This window comes from Eriocheir sinensis, chromosome 43, assembly GCF_024679095.1.
Source record: "Eriocheir sinensis breed Jianghai 21 chromosome 43, ASM2467909v1, whole genome shotgun sequence".
NCBI classification, from domain to species: domain Eukaryota; kingdom Metazoa; phylum Arthropoda; class Malacostraca; order Decapoda; family Varunidae; genus Eriocheir; species Eriocheir sinensis.
In genome coordinates, this window is record NC_066551.1 from 6,403,731 (window position 1) to 6,426,205 (window position 22,475).

At 43.8% G+C, this 22,475-nt stretch overlaps 2 protein-coding genes across 12 annotated transcripts in view; one reads left to right on the forward strand and one right to left on the reverse strand.

The window, feature by feature from the left end:
- Positions 1 to 788: 788 nt before the first annotated feature.
- On the reverse strand, positions 789 to 20,202 carry LOC127010395 (oxalate:formate antiporter-like). Of its 10 annotated transcripts, none has more exons than XM_050884427.1 (11): positions 20,181 to 20,202; positions 11,045 to 11,154; positions 10,629 to 10,815; positions 9,089 to 9,215; positions 7,047 to 7,174; positions 6,182 to 6,302; positions 3,697 to 3,832; positions 3,030 to 3,256; positions 2,338 to 2,547; positions 2,144 to 2,243; positions 789 to 1,666 (listed from the first exon to the last, which is right to left on the reverse strand). In XM_050884427.1, exons 2-11 carry the CDS (start codon positions 11,136 to 11,138, stop codon positions 1,629 to 1,631), a joined length of 1,368 nt encoding a protein of 455 aa, XP_050740384.1. In that variant the 5' UTR covers positions 11,139 to 11,154; positions 20,181 to 20,202; the 3' UTR covers positions 789 to 1,628. The 10 variants fall into 10 exon arrangements, with proteins under 10 accessions (XP_050740384.1, XP_050740376.1, XP_050740380.1 ...); XM_050884419.1 differs by lacking the exon at positions 20,181 to 20,202 and adding an exon at positions 20,123 to 20,145; XM_050884423.1 differs by lacking the exon at positions 20,181 to 20,202 and adding an exon at positions 13,921 to 14,123.
- The window catches only part of LOC127010394 (myc box-dependent-interacting protein 1-like), an 86,402-nt gene continuing 83,305 nt past the window's right edge, over positions 19,379 to 22,475 (forward strand). For both annotated transcript variants that reach the window (XM_050884417.1, XM_050884415.1), the window contains exon 1: positions 19,379 to 19,514. In XM_050884417.1, coding sequence (XP_050740374.1) covers positions 19,392 to 19,514 — 123 coding nt within the window. In that variant the 5' untranslated portion in view covers positions 19,379 to 19,391. The remainder of the gene's footprint in view (positions 19,515 to 22,475) is intronic.

A 22,475-nucleotide genomic window follows, 5' to 3' on the forward strand; every position in this document is an offset into this window, starting at 1 on the left:
ATTTGGGTAACAAAAGATAATATTTGTGTTACGATAATAGAATGCGAAAATCGGAGGCGTGGAAATCGGGGGTCCATAAAACCCTACTGATTAGCACCAAGTAACATACAGCAGCAGAAGACAAGGCTGGCAGCAGTACTCAAGGACAGGAAGTGTGAATCATCAGACAAAATAAAGAAAGCAAACTGTGAAAAATTTAAGGGTGTTTTTAAGTATTCCAAAGATGAGAATGAATGACTTTGTGAAGTATATGAGAGTATAACTGATGGAGAGGGTATCAAGGGGAGACCACTCGTGAAAAAGATCTATTAAGTGAATGGTAGGGAGTGGTAGTCATCGCCCCAAATGTTCTTTCTTAAGCCAGAGACTTAGTGAGACGAGGCGCTGCAGAGTGAAACACGTCTCACTTGTAAACTTAGGAAGCACAACCAAAATTATGTTGTATAATAAATAAAATTTATTTATATTTTTAAAAATGGGTGTTTCTTTTAAATCTAGTACATCATACAAAGGAAATATACATTTTTTTCATTGTATATGGGTTCAGGAGAAAATGTAACAATGTATACATAAAATATAGCTACAGATTAAAAATCTTAGAGTTTTACTTTATACAGGAGACTATAAGCACTTTGAATCACAGATTTCAAGTTATGAACTTTCTGTCCTAAGTCTTGTGTCCTAATCCTATTTAGTTTTATTTCAATAATGATCAATCTTTCAAGATCATATATACATAGCACTTTATAAGGCACAATAAATTCTTTATGCACATAAATAACTTGCAGTCATTACCTTATGTGTTACAATGAAGGTTCCACTAAGTGGAGAAGATTCCTACTTGATACATTTTGGTCCCTGCTTTCCTGAGGTGAGATGTCTCATGAAACAAAGCAACAGATGGTGCCAACACACTGCTGACTCACAAGAGATTCATGTGGGGAACACAGCCTTACTGATGAGTGAAGCACCACTGGTAGTGAGTCAGCCACAGCAGTCATTGTATGTAAGATTTCACTTAGCAAGTGTGATCAGTGAGGAGAGGATGATTTTTACAGTCATGCGGTGTCACGTCATTGCATTGTATATAGAGTGATGACAAAGGTATAGTTTGGGGCATACAATATAGATGTGCATGGCCTTGGTGCTCATCTCTGTCTCACTGACCCTTCAGCTTGTGGTCAACCCACTACCCTAAGCAGGGCCAGTGTGATGTTTGGGTTACCACGGGTGCCCATTTATTGACCAGCCCAAAAGGGAGGATGAACAGTTGATTGAGATGTGCATCAGCTGCCCTGGACCAAGATCAATCAGACCTGTCCCAGGCTAAGCATACTAACCACTACACCATGGAGGTGCTGATCCTTTACAATATAATATATTTTATGAGATTCCTGTGGCGACTAACGAGAACGGTCATGAAAACTTGACAACCTTATGTACCTTGCAGCTCCTTGAGATTTCTTTTCAGACTCACAAGAGAAAACATTATTGTGCTGTTTATCATAGAGGTTCTACCTATAGGCTTTGTTCTACCACAGACTGAACTCACCTGTCTGGCCCAGCCTAAATGTGGTAGCTCAGGATTCTAGGTCTGCATTACTCTTAAGCGCTGCCATTTAGATACTTCAGATTCTCCTGGGTATCAGAAAAGTCATGCCCACACCTGAAAGAGAAAAGAAGGGACTTGATTGTTGATGTCTGTGTATAAAGAAAAGTTCATAGAAATTCTAAAGTGTAACTTTGTTTTTTCCTTTTATGCCCCACGAGTCCATAAATCCAAAATCAAAAAGTCAGACATCCCGGGAGTTGAGTTATGCAAACAGAAATTTATAATCTCCTCAAAAAAAAAGTCGCCTGATTTTTTTAAAGCAGAAAGTTCATGTATCTTATAAACAGCTGTCCCAAATCTGGGGTGAGGGATATTATACACAAAATGTACAGACTAATGGACTTTTGCTGAATTATTACACTGCCTATCCTGTCCATTCACATTAAATACACGTTAGTATACACGTATGTATTATAATAAGGCGTGAGTCTCTCTTTGCTGACAAATTTGTTCCTTGGGTCACTTACACACCATGATACAAAGCGGAGAAACTACTGAAAAGTACAAAATTCAAAAGGGAACATAACTTACTGAGGCAAATGACGACAGCAACAACCAAGAAGCATCCAGTGAAGCCAAACGCCGTCAGCAGCACCTGGTTGCCCACGGCGATCAGAGGTCCCGACACAGCCTGAGGGGAAAGCAACAGTCCATTACCATGCTGAAGGAGGTGAGGGGAAAACCTACACTTGGTTGACATGAGAAAGAAATTTTTAAAGAGTTACCTGAGTAGTAAAGAGAAGTCCGTAGTTGGCGGAGTAATGCTCAGCTCCAAACGCCTTCTCTGTCGCAGTAGGCATGAGGACGAATGTTCCAGAAAAGGTGAAGAATATTGCCCACAGCCAGAGAGTAAATGCAGTCTTGCCCATGTAAGCTGTGAGAGGCATGGTGGCAAACAAAAATGCCAGAACGCTGGTCAGCAGACGCATGGCAACCTGGAGAGTGGATGTAGCATTAGGGGAAACATGTTGCATTGTGCTCGTTGTCATATATTCCTTAGCTGTTGGATCACAATGCATACAGGTCCTTCACCAAACAATAGTCCCAGCCAACTCAGTTTACCTTCCCCAGGTTTTTGCAGGCATGCACTTTTCTGCAACGATGTCAAATAACTAAGTATGCATGAAGTGGTATCTGCCAGGGTTATTTTTCTTTCCAATCTAAAAAAATAAGGATCTTTCTAGCAGTACATAAAAATCTTTCCCCTGAATTTTAATCCAGTTTTCCGTGCGCCATCTTCCCCAGTACTGACCCCAGTTCTGACAAGGCTTTGTGGGCTGGCAAAACTGTGTGAGGGATGACTGTGGGGATGTACGGTACAGCCCTGAGGCACAGGAAGCATGAGGTTACTGAGTTATCAACATGTATCAGAAGAATGACCTTTATTCACCCTGAAGGAAGAGGTCAAGCTACTCACCCTGAAGGAAGTCAGGTCCATGAGGCGCCCCCACACAACTCTGCCGCTGGCATTGAAGATGGCAGCCAGAGACACCATCACTGCCAGGAAGTGGTCGTCCTTGATGAAAGTCTGACCAAAGCTCTTCCCCATGGCGTTGATGTAGCCAATGGGAATGGTGTTGAAGAAGTATATCAACCAAAGCACGTAAAATGTCTTCTCCTTGATGACCTCCAGAGGCTTCAGGTCTGTTCAGAAAGAAAGGTCTGTCAGCCAATATACTAACTGGGCTTGTTTCTTGTAACCATTCTATGCTGTCTTCGTTCAACAGAATGTATCAGGCAAGTATCAATTTCAGTATATTACTTTAACTTTCTTCTTTTTTCTTGATAGCTTTACTCATGTTCATATGGGATCTCTGGGTAAATGGTACTGAATTATTTACACCCAATATTCATGACACTATAGCACATATCCATTCATCAAATTATACAAACATATGGAAATAAAAACACTCATTTAGCAACCCAAGATAACTTTCATAACATTCAACCACACTTTTACAGATTATAAACAAAATTCAGTTCGGTAGAGTCTGCAAATTATAAATCAGTGGAAACTCCCTCAGTCAGCACTTTTCACCATCAGCACACTTGGCCTTCATGCACGCCAAAGAAAAGACACTTACTTTTCATTGTGACAGTGGCTGCAGGGGTGGAGGAGGCATGCCCAGAGGAGGTGCTCATGGAAGTGGACAGCTCCTGGGTGTCACCAACTGCCTCCTCAGACAACAGACCTTCCACCTCCTGTCCATGATGAGTAGTCTGCATGATACACCACAATTACAGTGTTCAATTCTGCGATATCATGAAACCACACCTATGCGCATTACTCCACAGTGAAGGAAGCATGAACAGTTTTACTCTGGGTCTGGCTTAGAGGGCAAATTCCTCATCTGCACCACCCTGGCCTTCTCCAAAACAATAAGTGTGGCTAGAAGCTTGCATACATATTAACCTGGTAGCAGCGACGGGCCAAATTTGTGGCTTTACCGTGTAGCAGCGACGGGCCGAATTTGTGGCTTTACCGTGTAGCAGCGACGGGCCGAATTTGTGGCTTTACCGTGTAGCAGCGACGGGCCGAATTTGTGGCTTTACCGTGTAGCAGCGACGGGCCAAATTTGTGGCTTTACCGTGTAGCAGCGACGGGCCGAATTTGTGCCATGATATAAACCCCCCAAAATAGATGATGCATAAACTGATCACAAATGCTTTGATATACATTATGAAATGGTTTGTGTGCGTGATGATTTTTTTCATTTTTCTCACTTAAGGGGCTCTCACACATTCCTGGTCCTGGTCGCGACCGTCCCCGATGACTCCCGATAAGCCAGTCGCCGGTCGACCGGCTGTAAGATCGGGGATTGTCGGTGGCAGACCGCCGGTCTACCGCCAGTCGACCCTGAGGACCGTAGACGCAGCCGACCACCGCCGGTCAACTTTAAAATTTTCAAAGATATCGGCGATGCACCCGGTTGACCGGCGGTGTCGAAATATGTTGCCGGTCGACCGGCGGTCAGCCGCCGCCACCCACGGCAGACCGGCGGTAGACCTCGAGTGAACACCTGTGTCTGACCTGGGGATTAGCAAGGGAGGAAGGAGGAAAACGAGGAGGAACAGATAGGAGCAAGGGATAAAGAGAGAGAGGGAGATGAGAGAAAGGAGGAAGAGGAATGGATGAAAGAGAGAAAGGAGGAAGAGGAATGGGTGAAAGAGAGAAAAAATAGAAAGATATATATATATATATATATATATATATATATATATATATATATATATATATATATATATATATATAGAGAGAGAGAGAGAGAGAGAGAGAGAGAGAGAGAGAGAGAGAGAGAGAGAGAGAGAGAGAGAGAGAGAGAGAGAGAGAGAGAGAGAGTGAGAGTGAGAGATAGATAGAGATATAGAGAGAGAGAGAGAGAGAGAGAGAGAGAGAGAGAGAGAGAGAGAGAGAGAGAGAGAGAGAGAGAGAGAGAGAGAGAGAGAGAGAGAGAGAGAGAGAGAGAGAGAGAGAGAGAGAGAGAGAGAGAGAGAGAGAGAGAGAGAGAGAGAGAGAGAGAGAGAGAGAGAGAGAGAGAGAGAGAGAGAGAGAGAGAGAGAGAGAGAGAGAGAGAGAGAGAGAGAGAGAGAGAGAGAGAGAGAGAGAGAGAGAGAGAGAGAGAGAGAGAGAGAGAGAGAGAGAGAGAGAGAGAGAGAGAGAGAGAGAGAGAGAGAGAGAGAGAGAGAGAGAGAGAGAGAGAGAGAGAGAGAGAGAGAGAGAGAGAGAGAGAGAGAGAGAGAGAGAGAGAGAGAGAGAGAGAGTGTGTGTGTGTGTGTGTGTGTGTGTGTGCCACGCCTGCCGGGTCCTCTGCCTCTAGTTCCTTCATGAGAGTATCGTACATACCCAGAGTAACTCTTCTCTGCATCCATGGCCTCACCCACGTTGCCCTACGTTTCTTCTTCTGTATTTTTTGCAACCGTTTATTTTCCATCAGACATACAAGCGTCAACTTTTGTCACTGTCCATGTCCAATTTCAGGAGTTCAATTTCGCGTTCATGAGAGCTAAAGAAAGCCACTGCGATGTCAAACTCACGAATGATCAAAACACCTGGACGGGTGTTTATATACCCTTCCAACTGGGCATGACAACGAAAGTGTTTGCTCGTCGATGTGCTGCAGGTCTGCCGCTGGTAGACCGGCGGTCTGACCGCCGACTGACCTGCTGCCGTTGCCGGTTGGAGAAATCAAAAATCGTATATGGTCGCCGGTCTACCGCTGGTAAACCGCCGGCTTACCGGCGGTAAGCCGCCGATCTGGGGATTATTGCCTATTTTGTCGGCGGTCAGTCCCCGATCGGCTTATCGGGAGTCATCGGGGACGGTCGCGACCGGGACCGGGAATGTGTGAGAGCCCCTTTAGAGGGACCATTAAGAAACATGATCCCCGCTGCTACCGGGTTAACAAAGCTGATAAGAAAAATAGGAAATGAGGAAAAGAAAAACACAATTTGCAATGGCTTGAGGAAATCCTAAAACAAAGGGCAATTAACAGGATAAATTATGTCTGTGCCTTGTTATGTAATTATGAACAGCTTCTCAAACATAAGACAGCTCTTGAGGGTACTAACTCTGTTATCTGGCGGCTTATTCAACAGCAGGCAGCCTATGACCTGCATCACAAGAAAGATAACGCCAAGCAAGATGAACACACTCGGCACATAGTCGAGGATGCCAGGATCTGTAAAATATCTGGAAAAAGAAAAAGAAAAAAAAAATTCAGAGGCTTGATTACATATTTTCAGCAGCACATGGGAACTATAAATAAATCTTAACGATGATCATCATGATGCTTAACAACATAAAATTATTAAAGAATCATCACGGGTATATAATTGACACGCTGTCCACCAACACAGTAGGTAAGGGAAAATATAGCATCTCATGAGGCTAAGGAAAGAATGGGAAAAAATAACCTAACAAAGAGAGTCTGAATGAGAAAGGTAAATGCTGTGAGTGCATGAGAAAAATTTACTAGCAATAGAAAAACAGAATAGCAGAATAATTGAAAGAAAAAGGGAATAGGAATGAAGGAACTAGAGCATAGAAGAATAGAGTATATAAGGCATTAAGTGTAAGACAGATGACCAAACCAATCATGACGGTACAAGTATTCAGTTTTTGGCAGCATCTGGCAACTGAATTCTTGGTTTATCATGTGGTGAACCAAGATGTGAAAGAAATGAACTTAAAGCGAGTGATTCATAGGCCTAAATTTGCATGATTTCTGTCTAACTCAGTTGGTATGGGGTGTGTAGAGTCTGGAGATCGCTTTAAAACATGATTTGCTCAGAGCTATAAAAATGGCAGGTCACTCCTCTATGCTATATACCTCTTATGAAGACAGGACCATATGGAGACTTAAGCTTAAGGGCTTAAAAGGAACAGGCACCAGAGTAGATAGTTGATAGATAGATGGACAAACTTGCTCCTCACCCATTATCCTGTGGAGATATATTATCAGGATTGAGGTACATTGTCTGAAGGGTGGTGGAGCCGAGGGCGCCCAGACCAAAGCCAGCAACAATCAGGCCATTGATCAGACCCTTGTGTCTCGGGAACCACTGGAAAGGGAAGCAGAAATCAGGTGAAAGGTAAGGAGAGAGAGAGGTAGGAATAAATCAACAGTTACTGAAATCATAATTATAAGACTACTGTACTAATAAAAAACTTATGAAGACGAAGGCGGAAGCATTGTGGTTAGCGTGCTGACGCTGTGTCCAGGATGGTTCATGTCCAGCCTGCTCGGATTTTTCAGTCACCGTTGAGTGGCCTAAGACATGCTGTCCTGAAGACTACCTATCAACCCAGACTCTACATTCTCTCTCTAAAAGAGAGGATCAAAGATAAGCTCCAGGGGACAGCATGAGCCAAGCAAGATGGCACCATCATAAACACATGCCTGTGCCACAATGGGCTGGGGCCAACCATTAGACCCCACCAAGAACCTACCAGTGCCATAGGGCAAAACGTGGAAAAAAAAAAAAAAAAAAAAAAAAACGAATATGACAAATTATCAGAGAAGTGATGGAAAAGAAAGAAAAAAATATATGAATTAGAAACATAAAGCTGAGTAAAAAATATAATCATAAAAAACAAAGGAAGGAATGCACAGTGTTGTGGTGCATAAGTGATGGATCAAACACTGAAGACTGTGTGTAGTCCAGTCTTAAAGACATGCACATAGACTGAATATTGAATATAGGCAAGGATACAAAATAAGTAGCTATGCCATTACATTCTTCTTAAAAAAACAAACTTATCAAAAATAACTGCTAACATCATTCTCTTCAGTAAGGCACTTCACCAGCATTTTCTACAAGGTAAAATGTGAAAACTGTCTTGCTGTTATGCAACACTTTGCTAGTGTCATAATGCACTGCAGCCCTGATGAACAAGTGTTGTGGCTATTAAGGAACACCTGCATGGCCGGGAACACCTTTAAGGTCAAATTACCAGTGCAAGATACACACCCACTGCTTGAGTGTTCTTTGGCAATGCCAGGCTACAGTTGATAAAACTGAAGCAGGTTTAAATTTTCCCAGTAGCAGATATTAACCCTCTCGCACACAGTAAGTTTCCAGTAAGTTTCTCTTCCACTCACCATGCATCTCTCAGGCCTGACCAGCCTTTTTTTGCCGCCGCGAAAATCTATATTCCAGTACGTATTTTACCATCACAGATATATCGTACCCCAATAAATTTGGTATCAATGGCTTCATAAAGACTTATACTAGAACATGCGCAAATAAAAATAGAGAAAAAAATATATATGAACAATAGAAACTCGTTTCAAGTCTCCGTATAGAGTATTGTAGACAATAAATCCTAAGTACCAACTCTTCCCCACTTGCTATCTCAAAATTTTGTGGACCAACTTTTTTAGCCGAATATATTTTTCGAAGCGGAATTTAGTGAGGATTATTATGGTATCCTCAAAATCTTCATACGCCTATTAGTTCTTGAGTTACACCAAGAAAACGGTATTTTTTCCTCTCCCGTCAAAGTAGGCTAACAACTAAAAATCACTCCATGCTCCTCATTTACACTCCTTAGAAAGGTTGCCATATGTTACCATTAAGAAACTTATCCCAACAAATGACACTCCAAATTTGACGCACTTCCACCGAAAACTTAATTTTTAATCAATTTTTTAACTTTTATGACTCGTTTCGCGTCATCGTGCACCAGGACCTTTTACCTTTGATGACGCGAAACGTGTCATCGTGCGCGAGAGGGTTAAGTGATTTGTGAAAAGGCTAGTCATGACATGGATAGCATGTAGATAAGGAATAGTTTTGGATTTAATTGATGACATACAGAATAAACTTTAATGCAAAAGAATATTGTAAGCAAAGGGATATGCTTAGATGTGAGAGTCATGCCAAAAACTAGTCCACTTTATGTTCAAGAAGCAAAAACAACTGGTCCTGATAATGGACACAAGCAGCTTTATGAACACAATACAATAATGTTACCTGCATTCCACAAGACAGGGGGGTGGTATATGATAAGGATATTCCTAGTCCAGCCAACAAGCCATAAGTCAGGATTACTGCAAACAGTGACACCTCTACCGTTAAGCTCGTCAACATTATGCCGGTACTGAAAGTGAACCAAAAAGTCAGTTGTAGCAGGGATGGATGGAAATACACACACACACACACACACACACACACACACACACACACACGTGCCATGTTATGGAAATGGAGAAAAGTAAAAAAAAGACCAAGGAAAACATACAGGATGGGAGAAGAAAGCTTAAAGGTGGTACATGAAGAAAAAGATTTGGGGGTAACGATGCAAGACACACTATACCCAGAAAAGCACATAAACAACCTGTTTGGAGAAACCTACAGGATGATGCAAAATATAAGGGTATCATTCCATTTTGTGGACAAAGAAATGATGAAAAAAATAATTACAACACTGATAAGACCAAAGCTTGAATATGCTGCAGTTGTGTGGTCGCCTCACAAAAAGAAGGATATCAGAAAGCTGGAAAGGATACAGAGAATTGCAAATAAAATGGTCCCAGAACTCTCAAATATGATGTATGAAGACAGATTGAAGGAGATGGACTTGACGACACTGGAACAAAGAAGGGAGAGAGATCTGATCACGCTGTATAAGTTGGTAAATAAGTTTGATGAGGTGGATAGAGATGATCTCTTCTTAACTGCGAGAACGCAGGGGCTGAGAGGACATACGAAGAAACTTAATAAAGAAACCTGTTTGAGTGACTTAAAAAAGTATAATTTTTCACATAGAAGTGTTAACACATGGAACAGCTTTCGGGAAGAGGTGGTGGAGGCGAACAGCGTCCAACAAATGAAGGGAAGGCTGGATTAATGTAGATATGAAGACAGGACTATTAGAGCTTAGCTCGGGCCCGGTAGACTACAAAGAGGTAAATACAAATAGGTAAATACACACACATACAGTTAAACAAAAATGCTAATCAGAATGCATCAAATGTTAAAAATATATAACACGACTAAGAAAAAAGCAGATATTGGCAAGATAAAAAATTTCATACAGAGAAAATATTTCTATAAACCACATTTGTCTAATGGAAATTTAGAAATTTACAAGCAAAATAAGTAATGAGACCTTGAATACAGATAAGTACAATAAATGGCTAATAAAGATCAAAAAAGCTTCACAAGGGGGAGGGGTTATATAAATCAGATTTTTATTTAACCATTATTTAGAGTGTAGAAAAAACTGCAGGTTTCTCCAAATACTCAGGATGTGCAAAAGGTATATGACAAACTAGTACAGATAAATAACCAAGTGCTGCTAAATAATATGCATGCTTTCAAGGGAACAGTTTCTACTTAGCAGCAAGACTGGAGTGAGAATCCGTTAAAACTTACTGATTGGTCTTTAGATCTAGGCAAGTAGTGTTCACATGCCAGACTTACCTTTTTTCTGCCGTCTGAGTAAATTTATTTTTTAAATTGAATAGGCAGTGATTTTAGACAACTATACACCCCTCCTTCCCTGTCTCACCTGAGTAAGGAGCAGCCGATGAGGCAGGTGAGGCGAGGCCCAATCCTCTTCTCCAGCAGTCCCCCCAGCACCATGAAGAACCCCTGGGATGTAGTGGTGATAGAGTTGACCCACAAAAAGTTGGCATAGGTGATGCTGGGATCAACCCTTTCATGCATGAATGACACCATGTACGTCATCATGTTCCCTGCAAACATACACATTACTTCCTAGAATCTCTTTGGGTCATATCACAGAATACATACACCATATACAGCTCACACAGGATAGTCATCATGAAATGAGTTTTGTAAAACTTATGAGAGGGTAGGTCATCAATATACATAGTCTATGCTAATGTAGTAAAACACTAATATCATGATAGTTCAACATAAAAAATACAAAATAATTAAACCAAAAACCCTTCAACTCCATACCAAAACTGTAGAGATTCCCAAGAGTGAGGTGGATGAGGATGCCGCCAATGGTGGCACACACCCCACCAATATTCTCCCTCGCCATTCTCATCATCCTGAGAAATGTTAATCTGAAAAGATAGGTTGAAAAAAACAAAAATTAGCTTGTAGTTGTTAAGAATCTATTACCCAGGATACAGGGCAAGTGTGACATGCGGTTACAACAGTTTATGTTCCACAGGTTTCTCCAGGTAGTCATTCATCGACAGCTATGTGGGATGCATGCCAACTGCCCAGGTTGGAGTCAAACCTAGGACTAAGGATTCGTAACTAGGCGTGCTAACCACTACACTATTTGTCAATCCATATCCCTGATGAACTGTTCCCTCAAGGGGTGTCTTTACATTACTTACTTAACTCCACATACTCTTAAGAAACACCAACGATGAAAATTCTATTTCAGTTCAATAAATGATGGACAAAATTGATGGAAATCATCACCGTTCTGCTTGACTATATTCGATCCTTTGCTTCCTTTCTTAGCTGAATCATTTGAATAAGGGTAGTGTTTAATATTCCAGATAATGGGTTTCAGTATCAAGGATTCTGCCTATTTTAAATTTAGGTAATTTCTAATCTTAAAGAAATGCACTGCTAAGCTCAATCCAGAATTACAGATAGTTTGGGTTGTTAGAGCACTTTAATATCTCTTACAAGGTCTGCAGGCCCTACAAATGTGGCTAGTTCAGTGCAGAGCTAAAATGAAAAAAAGTGTTGGGTCATTTAGTCCTGCCAGCTGAAACTCATGTTACAGATAGTGTGTGACTGTGTGTTGTTATGGCCTACACTTTGTATGTTTACAGTGATGTTGAGTAAACTGTGAAACATCTCCAGCATCCCAGGCCCTACAGATGTGCCCTGCTTAGTGTGTTGAGGAGGCAGTGCGAGCTGGGCCACGCTTCTGTACAGGTGCCCTGCACATTATTTATCAAGATCAAGATGTATGAACAACTGCCACAGGAGAATATTGCACACACTACACCTGACCCAACCTAACCTAACTCAAAAACTATTTGATTGCCACGCATTTCGTGTTCCCCACCGAAAATCCCGCATTTCCACAGGCCCCCCAGCCAGTTTTGAGTGAGAGTGGGGAGTATGGGCAAACACTAGAATTATACCAATGTCTGCTTAACATACACCTGGGCTACTCAACTGGCGGCCCGCGGCCCGAATCCAGACCTTCTGAGTGTTGTAGCTGGACCCCAGGCTTCAGGAGTAGAAAATATACTCATCAAACAACATGAGGGTCCTGGTATTGGATTCATGCAAGTTTTTCCTTGATTGACTTGCAAGAATTCATCACCAGGACCTTCATGTTATTTAATTATATTTTTCCTACTCCTGAAGCCTGAGGACCAGTTACAGTATTTATCCAGACCTCTGCATATATTGGAGCTTGTCTAACTGGACCTTTCCTTGTAACAGTCGAGCAGCCCTGCCATACGCCAAGCTGTTTTGTAAACTTTGCTTAAACCACAGTCTGCTTGTAGACTGGCATGCCAACAGATCTGGGCTGCCCTTAACCCGGTAGCAGCAACGGGCCAAATTTTTGCCATGATATAACCCCCCCCAAAATAGATGATGCATAAACTGATCACAAATGCATTGATATATATTAAGATATGGTTTGTGTGAGTGATGATTTTTTCTCATTTTTCTCACTTAGAGGACCTTTAAAAACATGATCCCTGCCAGGCGCGGATCCAGGAAAAAAGTTTTGGGGGGGGGGCTGATGCCAGGATTTTTGCAGGTGGAAGGGGCATTAGCATTACCGGTTATCCATTCTCTGCAGTCTTCTCCTGAATAACTGGTGGACTGACCTGGATCAATGGGCATAACAACCTGGACTTGGTGCCAAAGCATTCCTGAGTGGCCAGTGTTCCTCTTCAGATCCGAATGAGACGGCCAATTCCTCTGAGAAAAAGCACTGTTATAGCCGCAGTGCGCTTTTGAGCTAGTGTTCCTGTATCCGCTCAGGACCATTGGATCCGCGAATGATCCCCGCAGCTACCGGGTTAATGTATGACAGGTTGTAAACTCCACCATGACAATCCCAACTGCAATATGTGGGGAAGCCAACCAGATATAAATCCCCAACACAACACAATCTTAAAATAATCCACCCTACATAAATAACCCAACCCAACACATAACATAACCCAACACAGCAGGACACACTATCAAGCAGCGTCAGTGATTTAATACACTTTTATTCATTATCGTATCTGGCCAAATATTTTACAAAGAACGCGCATGAACAATAAATTCGCCTGCTACTTTAAATGTTTAACCATGAAAAAATACAAAGAGAATAGATGAATGTACGTCACCACAGATCTCGGTTAATATTAACGATCACCACTCCAAACCAATATTTGTAGTAATGTAGCACGTGAAAGAATTATTATTAAAATGCACTTTCGTATACGTTTTACCTTGGGGAGGGGGCAGGGGGGGTAAGCCTCGTTAATTATAAAGATTTACCGTGATCTCTCATTCCCAGATTCCACTTTTCATCATAACATAACATAACACAACACAAATAACCTTAAATAATCCAACCAACCCCGTATGGCCTCAGCTTCCTTCAGTCATATGGCCACCTGACACACACTGGGCGCCCCTGGGAGAGCCACACCAACCCTCAATATGTTAACGAAATGCAGGTACAGGCGGTGACGGGGGAGCACTCGTGTATGACCCATAACCACGCTCACCTGTTGCTCCCCCGCCCCCACACCTGTTGCTCCTCCCCCGCACCCTCCCCCCCACCACCACCACACCTACAATCAACAGGAAAGTCCACAGGTATAAACTCTCACTGTCTCATCCACTCCTGACACCCGGCCACACTTCTCTGTCACCGGGTCAGCACATGGCAAGGGTGGCGCTGAGGGCGAGGGTGCTGTTGCTTCATTCCCTATGGTGCTGAGCGAGTCTCCTGCCGGTGCTGAGCCTTGACGTTTGTGAGTTCTTGTCTTGTCAGGAAACAGCTGTGTGAGTCCACCTGTCTCCCTCCATTGGACTGCCACAGCTCGCCATACTCTCATTGCTGGATATCACTGTTTTTATCAGTTTTTATAGGCTTATACAGCTTTAAATCTTACATCTGTCCTCCCATCTTTTTCTTCATCTTTTTCTTCCTTATGTCAATTTCTTTTTTTCCTTCCTCTTCAGCCATTTTTTTCATTAGTAATATATTTTTTCCCTCCCCTCGATCTTCTTAAATTCATTCTCTGTATTTTTTTATTATTCGTTTATTTTTTTACTTTCATCTTTTCCTATTTTTTCCTCCTTTCCTCTCTTCCTTTCAATTTTATCTTTCCTCCTTCCTTCTCCGAGTACTCCCATTTTCACTTTCATCTTTTCCTATTTTTTCCTCCTTTCCTCTTTTCCTTTCAATTTTATCTTTACTTCTTCCTTCTCCGAGTACTCCCATTTTCACTTTCATCTCCTTTTCTTCCTCCTTTCCTCTCTTCCTTTCAATTTTATATCTTTACTTCTTCCTTCTCCAAGTAAAAAGTCTTACGGTACTTATTAATTTATTCATCATCAGCAATTAAAATTCGCACAAGTGGAAATATTTTGTAACTTCCTTCTTATCGTCTGAAAAATCGTCCATAAATCTGCAGCTGAGGCGAATTAGGTTGTGTCTTGCTAGTGTCACAATCGTCCCCTACCATTGCATCTTTTTAGTTTCCTGGTGCTACTTCCACATAAGTGAAAATTAACGAGGCCTGTTACCTGCATACGTCAACGCTAACTTTGGTTATATGGGCATGTGGCTCGCTACCTGGAATTAAATTTAAGTCGCCTAAGAGACAACCCGGCCCGAGTGGAGGAGGCCAAAGGGACGCCCACGAAGATCGAGAATGAGGCGGCCGATTAATTGTTCCCGTCTTGAAGGTCGTGAAATGAGAAGGGGTGAGCGTCGTAGAGTGGACACCCCCCATCGTATGCCTCCATTGATTCCTTATGTGCTTGCTGACGAATTAATCAAGTAAAGTAGTCGATTCTAGGTTCACTATAAAGCAGTGTCGGTGTTTTAATAAGCTTTTTTTTTATCATCATATCTGGCCTATCTTTTTTTACAAAGAACACGCATGAAAAATCGATTCGCCTGCTTCTTTAAATGTTTAACTATGAAAAAATACAAAGAGAACAGATGAATGTGTGTCTTCGCCACTGATCTCTAATATAAATTTATATCATATTAGAGATATTATATTAGAGATCAGGTCTTCACTAAGTCAGGTACCTTAGCAATAAGTCCATTCATTATATTATTAGAACATGGAAGGTGGGAAAAAAATATATCAAGGAAAACACAGTAAAGGAAGCACCAGTACCAGTGGTGGGGATGTGATAGGAGGAGGCACGAGGAGTAGCCGACGTGGGCAGGGTGGTGATGAGAGTGGAGAGTGAAAGGGAGAAGAAGGCTTTAGAAGGACTGGAGATGATCGAGGCGGGGAGATAGCACCGAAGAATCACAAGGAAAGGGGTATGAATGAACGAACTATATTTAAAAGCACGTGAAGAGAAACGAAGAAAAATATAAAATACCGGTATGTCTTCATTACAAAAGTCGGCAGCTTTATTTAACTTGGAAATAATCTGTCTGGCGCTCCTGCCGTCACGCGCCGCGCCGCCGCCCCACGCCGTAAGCCCCAAGCATTATACTTACTGCTAATGCCTATAAAAATGGTCACAGTCACGATCGCCGTCGCCGGCGCCTCCCGGTGCTGGAAATGTCACGCTGCCAGATGTACGATACGACCATCTTAAAGATCCCCTTAAGTGCCGACCATTGCCGATGTCGAAACGACGTTGCTGAGATGGACATCCGACGGTCGTAGCTTATTTTCAACGGATAAAGCCCGAATCACACATTCACGACAATGACTCCCGGCGCTCTCCCGACTCAGACCACGCCTCCCACCGTCGGGCCGCACGCCGACAGTTTTGGAAATTTCAAAACAATCGGGGCCCTCCCCGACATCTGTCACCCGTCGCGAATAAGCTACGGCCGTCGGATGTCCATCTCAACAACGTCGTAACAACGTCGTCTCGACATCGGCTATGGTCGGCACTCAAGGGGATGGATTTACGATGGTCATTGCGTACGTCTGGCAGCGCGACATTCCAAAACTGGCAGCGCGTGGTCTGATGTCGGGTGTGGCCCGAAGGTGGGAGGACAGGACCCCCGGGGAGTCACGATCTTTTCTCCCGACGTTAAAAATATCGCGCCGCCAGACGTACGTTACAACCATCGAAAATAAACCACATCGAAACGACGTTGTTGAGACGCTGTTGAGATGGACATCCAACGGTCGTGGTTAATGCTGACGGGTGACAGATGTCGGGAAGGGCGCAAATTTCCAAAACTGTCGGGGAGTGGTCCGACGTCGGGAGGGCGCCGGGAGTCATGATCGTGACTGTGTGACCGCGGCCTTAGTAAGAATGTGAAGAGAGCCGAGAAGCACATGGGGTAAACGTAAAGTGAACCAATGTGAATGAAAAGGAAAAAGCGGAATTTATTGTCCTGAAAATCACGTTGACGCAAAAAAACACGCTACATACCTTGAGGAGATGGTTGTAGCACTGAAGCTGGCGTAACGCTGGGGGTCTGGATTTTTTTTTTTTTTCTTTTTCTTTTTTAATTGCCTGCTGAGCGTCGATTTTATATCGAGGAAGTTAGTAAAACTAGCACGCAAGTGTTTGGCATTTGACAAGGATAAAAAATGCTCAAGTATAGACGCCACTTGTAGTGCAGCTGCTGACTTGACCGATTGGTTAATTAAGGAGTGCCCCGTTTCGCTGGTCGCGGGTTCGATCCCCGGCACCGGCAAAACCTTTCCTTGTCTGCACTAATTTCTCGTGTTTCGTTACACGCAGAGGTCGTGTGGGAGTATAGCAAAGAGAAGATTCTGGCGTTTCACACTCACTTGCACTCGCTTGCATGCATATGTGAAGGCAGTTTGGGGATGAACAGTAGAAAAGGCAGGACTAAAGTAAAGTATGAGGCTGGAAAAGATGAGTGAGAACAGGGGGACACGTTGATTTAAGCGTTTTTGGGGGTGGCCATTCTTGGTTACATTTTGAGTCTCTTGTTGGTCATCCAGCGAGTTGCTCGATGAGCTCCTCTCTGTCGAGATGGTGAACACAAACCGCTCCAGAGATTACCCAGCTGGTCGTCAAAATTTCGACGTTCGGGAAGCAGTTTCAGAAAAAAAAGGCCCAGCGTGACTTTGTTGGTGGTAGCGAGTGTTCTAAGTGCTAATCGGTTCACGGATAGAGAAAGTCATATTCGAGAACGTGGACGGACAGTGACTTCACTTTAATCAAGACGTGAGTTGGACGTCATGCGTGATGTTCTTCGAATTGATTTTTCTTCACGATCCTTCATTTCACAACATGAATATGCGCATCACTTCACTAAATCCGTTTCTGTTAGTCCCGACACTCTCCACTGAACATAAGTGCATGTTCATCTTATATAATTTACTCAAGGTTTCGTCGTGGTCAGTGACTCTTGAGGCACTACAGGAGCAGCAGCAGCAGCAGGAGTATTCTACTTCTTCTGTTAGGGGAACACTAAACTCTGCACAGTATCCCAGCAGGAGACACTTTCACTCGAGGTCTCTTATAGGCCTCGTGGAGATCAGGTTGCTGGAGCCTTTAGCCGGACACAGGAGATATTTTTTAAGTTTAGAAAGGGAAGAAACACGTGTCTGTTTTCTGGCTTTTGTATGCCGAACACAGCTGGTTTACAGGCATCCCAGTATTACTCCTTTAAAACTCACCACTTCCTTTTTCGTAAATTTTAAACGAGTCACGACTGTAAATATGAATATTCACCTTCAGTTATTATACATCCCTTTTTACCTTATGAACCATACACTCCAGCAGCAGAAAGTTTGGTCCTGTAGATGCACAGAAAACTCTTTCCTCGAACCCTGTGTCGCGCCTCCCCGGCACAGGAGCGCTGCGGCCCCACCCAGCAGGTAAGAAGACTGACGCGGACTGCTGTGTCACTCGCGTGTGGACGACCCGCGGGGCTTCAAGGAGTAAATCCCGACGACCCCGACGGGAACAGCAACGCGCGTGGAGAGAGAGAGAGAGAGAGAGAGAGAGAGAGAGAGAGAGAGAGAGAGAGAGAGAGAGATTGGTATTGCTCTGAGTTGTCTCTGTCCATGTTTTGCTCTCTTTCAATCTATCTATCTATCTATCTAATCATCTATCTATCTATCTATCTATCTATCTTTTTATCCATCTCCATCTCCCATCCTCTCCTCATTTCTAATATCCTTAGGGTCACTAAATGACAGGTAAATACATATTTGTAACTTGAATACAGTGCCTCTCTTGGTGTAGTGGTTGGCACTCCCACACGCCCGGGCTCGAATCCCGGCCCGGTCAGTCCTCGCATAGCCCACCCAGCTGTTCATCCTTTCTTTCAGGCTGGTCGATTAATGGGTTCTTGGAAACCTGGGGAAGGCAAAGTGTGATAACGCGGATGTCACACTGGCCCTGTGCCCCGGGGTGTAGGCTCCCTCCCACCACAGGCTCCAGGAGATGACCACCACTCAGTCTCACCAAAGTTTTAGTATCCCAAGCTATTTTTATCATCCTTATGTCTATTGCTATATGAAAAAAAATGTGTGTGTAAAAGAATTCTGGAATGAAACAGAGATGCTCCATTATTCCTAACAATACATATATAGCACTACACACATGTCCTGTGGTACGTAGCCTACTCCTGCAAGCCAAGGCCTCTCTCAAACGCTGGCATTCCTTTGTCTTGTCCCTTTAATTTACAATCTCGGTGTAAACTCATATTAATGACTTTTTAAGGGGCAGGTACTATGTTCTTCACAAGTAACCATGAAAACAGTGAATGAACCGCATGGTCTGAGGGGAGTGAGATGACCCCTGGCGCTGGGCCTGTAGCGGCTCGTGGCTGTGCCCAAGATGCAGTAAATGAGACTCTAACTCCAGATTAAGGCCAGTGCTGTAATATTACTGTCACGGGGGGACACTCGTTGTTGTCTCGTGTCTCCGCCGTCATGAACAGAATGGTCGTGGCGAGTTAGCGACCAAACTTCGCTCTCCTCGGAGCCAGCCGCCGCGGGTTCCAATAATGTACGGAGCACCAAAATTGTTTCCACACGCCTTCGCACCCCATTTTTACAGCTTGAAAAAAATAGCAGTGCATTATATTTATTCCCCTCGTATATAATCTTAATATTAGAATTAAAATAGAGCTAAATAAAAAGTTGTAGAGAGGCTTTTTAAATGATGATGGATGGTTGGGTGCAGGCGGGGCGAGGACGAGCCAGTGGTGGCCCGGAACTCGAAGATGGCGGACACTAAGGGCGGCCTCTTCGCGAAAACGGTCCAGAAACATGCAGGGAGGGCCAAGGAAAAGGTAAGTGAGGCCGTGGCGCTGCGTGCATGAGGGGGGCGTGGAGGGGCTCTGCAGGGGTGACGGCGGAGGGGTACAGCTGGCGGGGTGACCGAACTACTACTGTACCACCACCATCACTACCATCACTACCACCACCGTCACTACCACCACCATCACTACCACCACCACCACTACCACCACCATCACTACCACCACTACCACCACCATCACTACCACCACCATCACTACCACCACCATCACTACCACAACTACCACCACCACAACTACCACCACCACAACCACCACCACCATTATTACTCTGTACCCCCAACACTACCACCACCATCTCCACCACCACCACCACCACCATCACCACTACACTACCATTATTACCCTCTACCCCCAACACCAACACCAGCATCACCACCACCACCACCATCATCATCATCATCATCATCACCACCACGAAAGTTTACACATTTATCCTTAGGTCTTTAACTTGAACAAACCACAACACCAAAATATACATAAAATCATACATCAAATTCACCCGCTCGCAACACATGTCGGGGTGACGGAACTACCACCACCGCCACCACTACCACCACCACCACCACCATCATCCTTACTTGGTCATGGCTGCCGCTGGTGTCGGGTGTTGTGGGTCTCGTCCTACCTGCTTCTTACCTGCCTCTGTCTCCTCCTCTTTATGGTCGTTTGGTCCTTTAAATCCTAATGGTCCACCCTACGGTTCGAGTCCCTCCACCTCTCAGCCATGCACCGCCGTTCCCCATTTTCTCTTGATTTATTTATTCCTCGTCGGTCCCCGCTCGTATTTATATCATTCATGCCTTGTCGCCGCGGCTCTGGGTATATTTGGGACACACACACACACACACACACACACACACACACACACACCGCTTATTCGCTTTCCTTCCTTCCATCCTTCCTCCCATCCTTCCTTCCTTCCTTCTTTTTTATTTTACTTTTCGTTCTTGTCTCTTACATTTTTCTCTGCCTTCCTTCCTTTCTTCCTTCACACACACACACACACACAAACACACACTTCTCTTTTCCTTCTTTACACTCTCGTTCTTTTTAACTTTCAATCCCTTTACGTTCTTCTCTCTGCTTTTCCTCCTTCCTTCCTCCCTTTACACACACACACACACACACACACACACACACACACACACACCGCTATGCTCATCAGGGGGTTACATCAGATAGGGTGTTGTGTTATCAATGGTTCTGTTAAGTGTATTGACTAGATAAAGGTTTACACAGGTATTACAGGTATTCACAGGTATTTCGGTTGACTGACTGAATGATTTCCTCCATTGTACACCTTTGGATTAAAATAAAAATATATTGGTTTCTTTGTTAACTTTTTTTCTGAGAGCGAGTTATTTTAGGATTTATTTATTTATTTGTCTTTTTTACGGTAGTGATGTCAAGGTAGGTAGTGAGATGTTTGCTGGGAGCGATAATAGTGATGATGATGATGGTGGTGGCTGTGGTGAGGAGGGTGAGGAGGGAGAGAGTAAGAGTATTGGGGTGGTGGTGGCATACGAGTGACTTGTGTAGTGATGTTGTGATGATGGTGGTGAAAGTGATGAGGAAGGAAGGGAAAGGAAGAGTATTGGGGGTGGTAGTGTTGATGATGGTGATGATATGGTGATGCAAAGTGTGGTGGTGATTTTTTTTCTCGAGTATGGTGATGAGTTCTTTTTAAGAAGCAAAGTATTATGTGTTTGAGAGAGAGAGAGAGAGAGAGAGAGAGAGAGAGAGAGAGAGAGAGAGAGAGAGAGAGAGAGAGAGAGAGAGTAAAGACCCCAAGTGACACAAGTACTGGCCATTGACCGCCGCCTTTCAGACCATTCACGAGGGTTGGTCACTCCTTAGAAACGTTCATTGGCTTACGAGATGGGCAGAGAGAGAGAGAGAGAGAGAGAGAGAGAGAGAGAGAGATGTGTGGGTGTCTGTACCAAACTCAGGTTACAATGCAATCTACAAAATGCATGCCAAGAATTCCCATTAATTAACACTAGTAAAAGACCTTAGTGACTGGTCCTGGTGCTGTCGAGGGTCATGTGGAGGGGGGGGGGGTAAGGGAACAGGTGAAGCTGAGGGGTGAGGGGAGGGGAAGGGAGGAAGGAGAGGGGCGGGGGGGCTCTTTATTTTTGGTGGCCGAGCGAAGTGGTGGTGATGGGGAGGTGAGGGGAAGGAGGTGAGAGGAAGGGGGAGTAGTTAGGTGTCCAGGGAGTGGGGAGAGTGTGTGTGTGGGGGGGGTGGGGGGGGCGGCAAGGCATGGAGGGGCAAGGGGTATTTAAATGGCTACTCTTCTACATTTTTTTTTCGTTTCTTTTTCTTTTTCTGTTTTGATTTCAGTGTTTCGTTAGTTGTAGAGATGTGAAGGATTCGTGTTTTCATCGATGATATTGTTTTTGTTGTTATTTTGGTTTGGGTTGCAGTGGTGGTGATGGTGTTGGTGGTGGTGTTTTGTGGTGGTGATGGCGGTGATAGTGTTTCTCGGTGGTGGTGGTGATGTTATTGTTAATATTGAGGTGTTTGTGTTGATGATGCTGTCTTGGGCGGCAATGGTGATGATCATGGTGATGGTGGAGCTGGAGATGGTGGTGATGTTCCTGTTATGGAGATTATGATGGTGATGAAGAGGGTATTTGTGATGGTGATGGTGTTTGTGATGGTATTTTTGGTGGTGATATTACTGTTATTGAGATGATGGTGGTGGTGGTGTTGATGGTGATGCTGCTGGTATAATGGGTGATGGTGATTTGGGTGGTGATGTTGCTGTTATTGAGATGATAATGGTGGTGGTGGTGATGGGGGTGATGTATTCGTTAGTGGTGATGTTGATGTGATTGGTGATGGTACTTTGGGTGGTGATGTTACAGTTAATGAGATGATGGTGGTGGTGGAGATGATGTTTATGCTAGAGATGTTGGTGGTATTGGT

Coding starts and splice junctions, on each gene's coding strand:
- LOC127010395 (XM_050884419.1), bottom strand. Junction 10,816..11,044: donor TGGGAATCTCTACAGTTTTG/GTATGGAGTTGA, acceptor GTATGTTTGCAG/GGAACATGATGACGTACATG. Junction 2,548..3,029: donor TGGACCTGACTTCCTTCAGG/GTGAGTAGCTTG, acceptor TCCACTCTCCAG/GTTGCCATGCGTCTGCTGAC.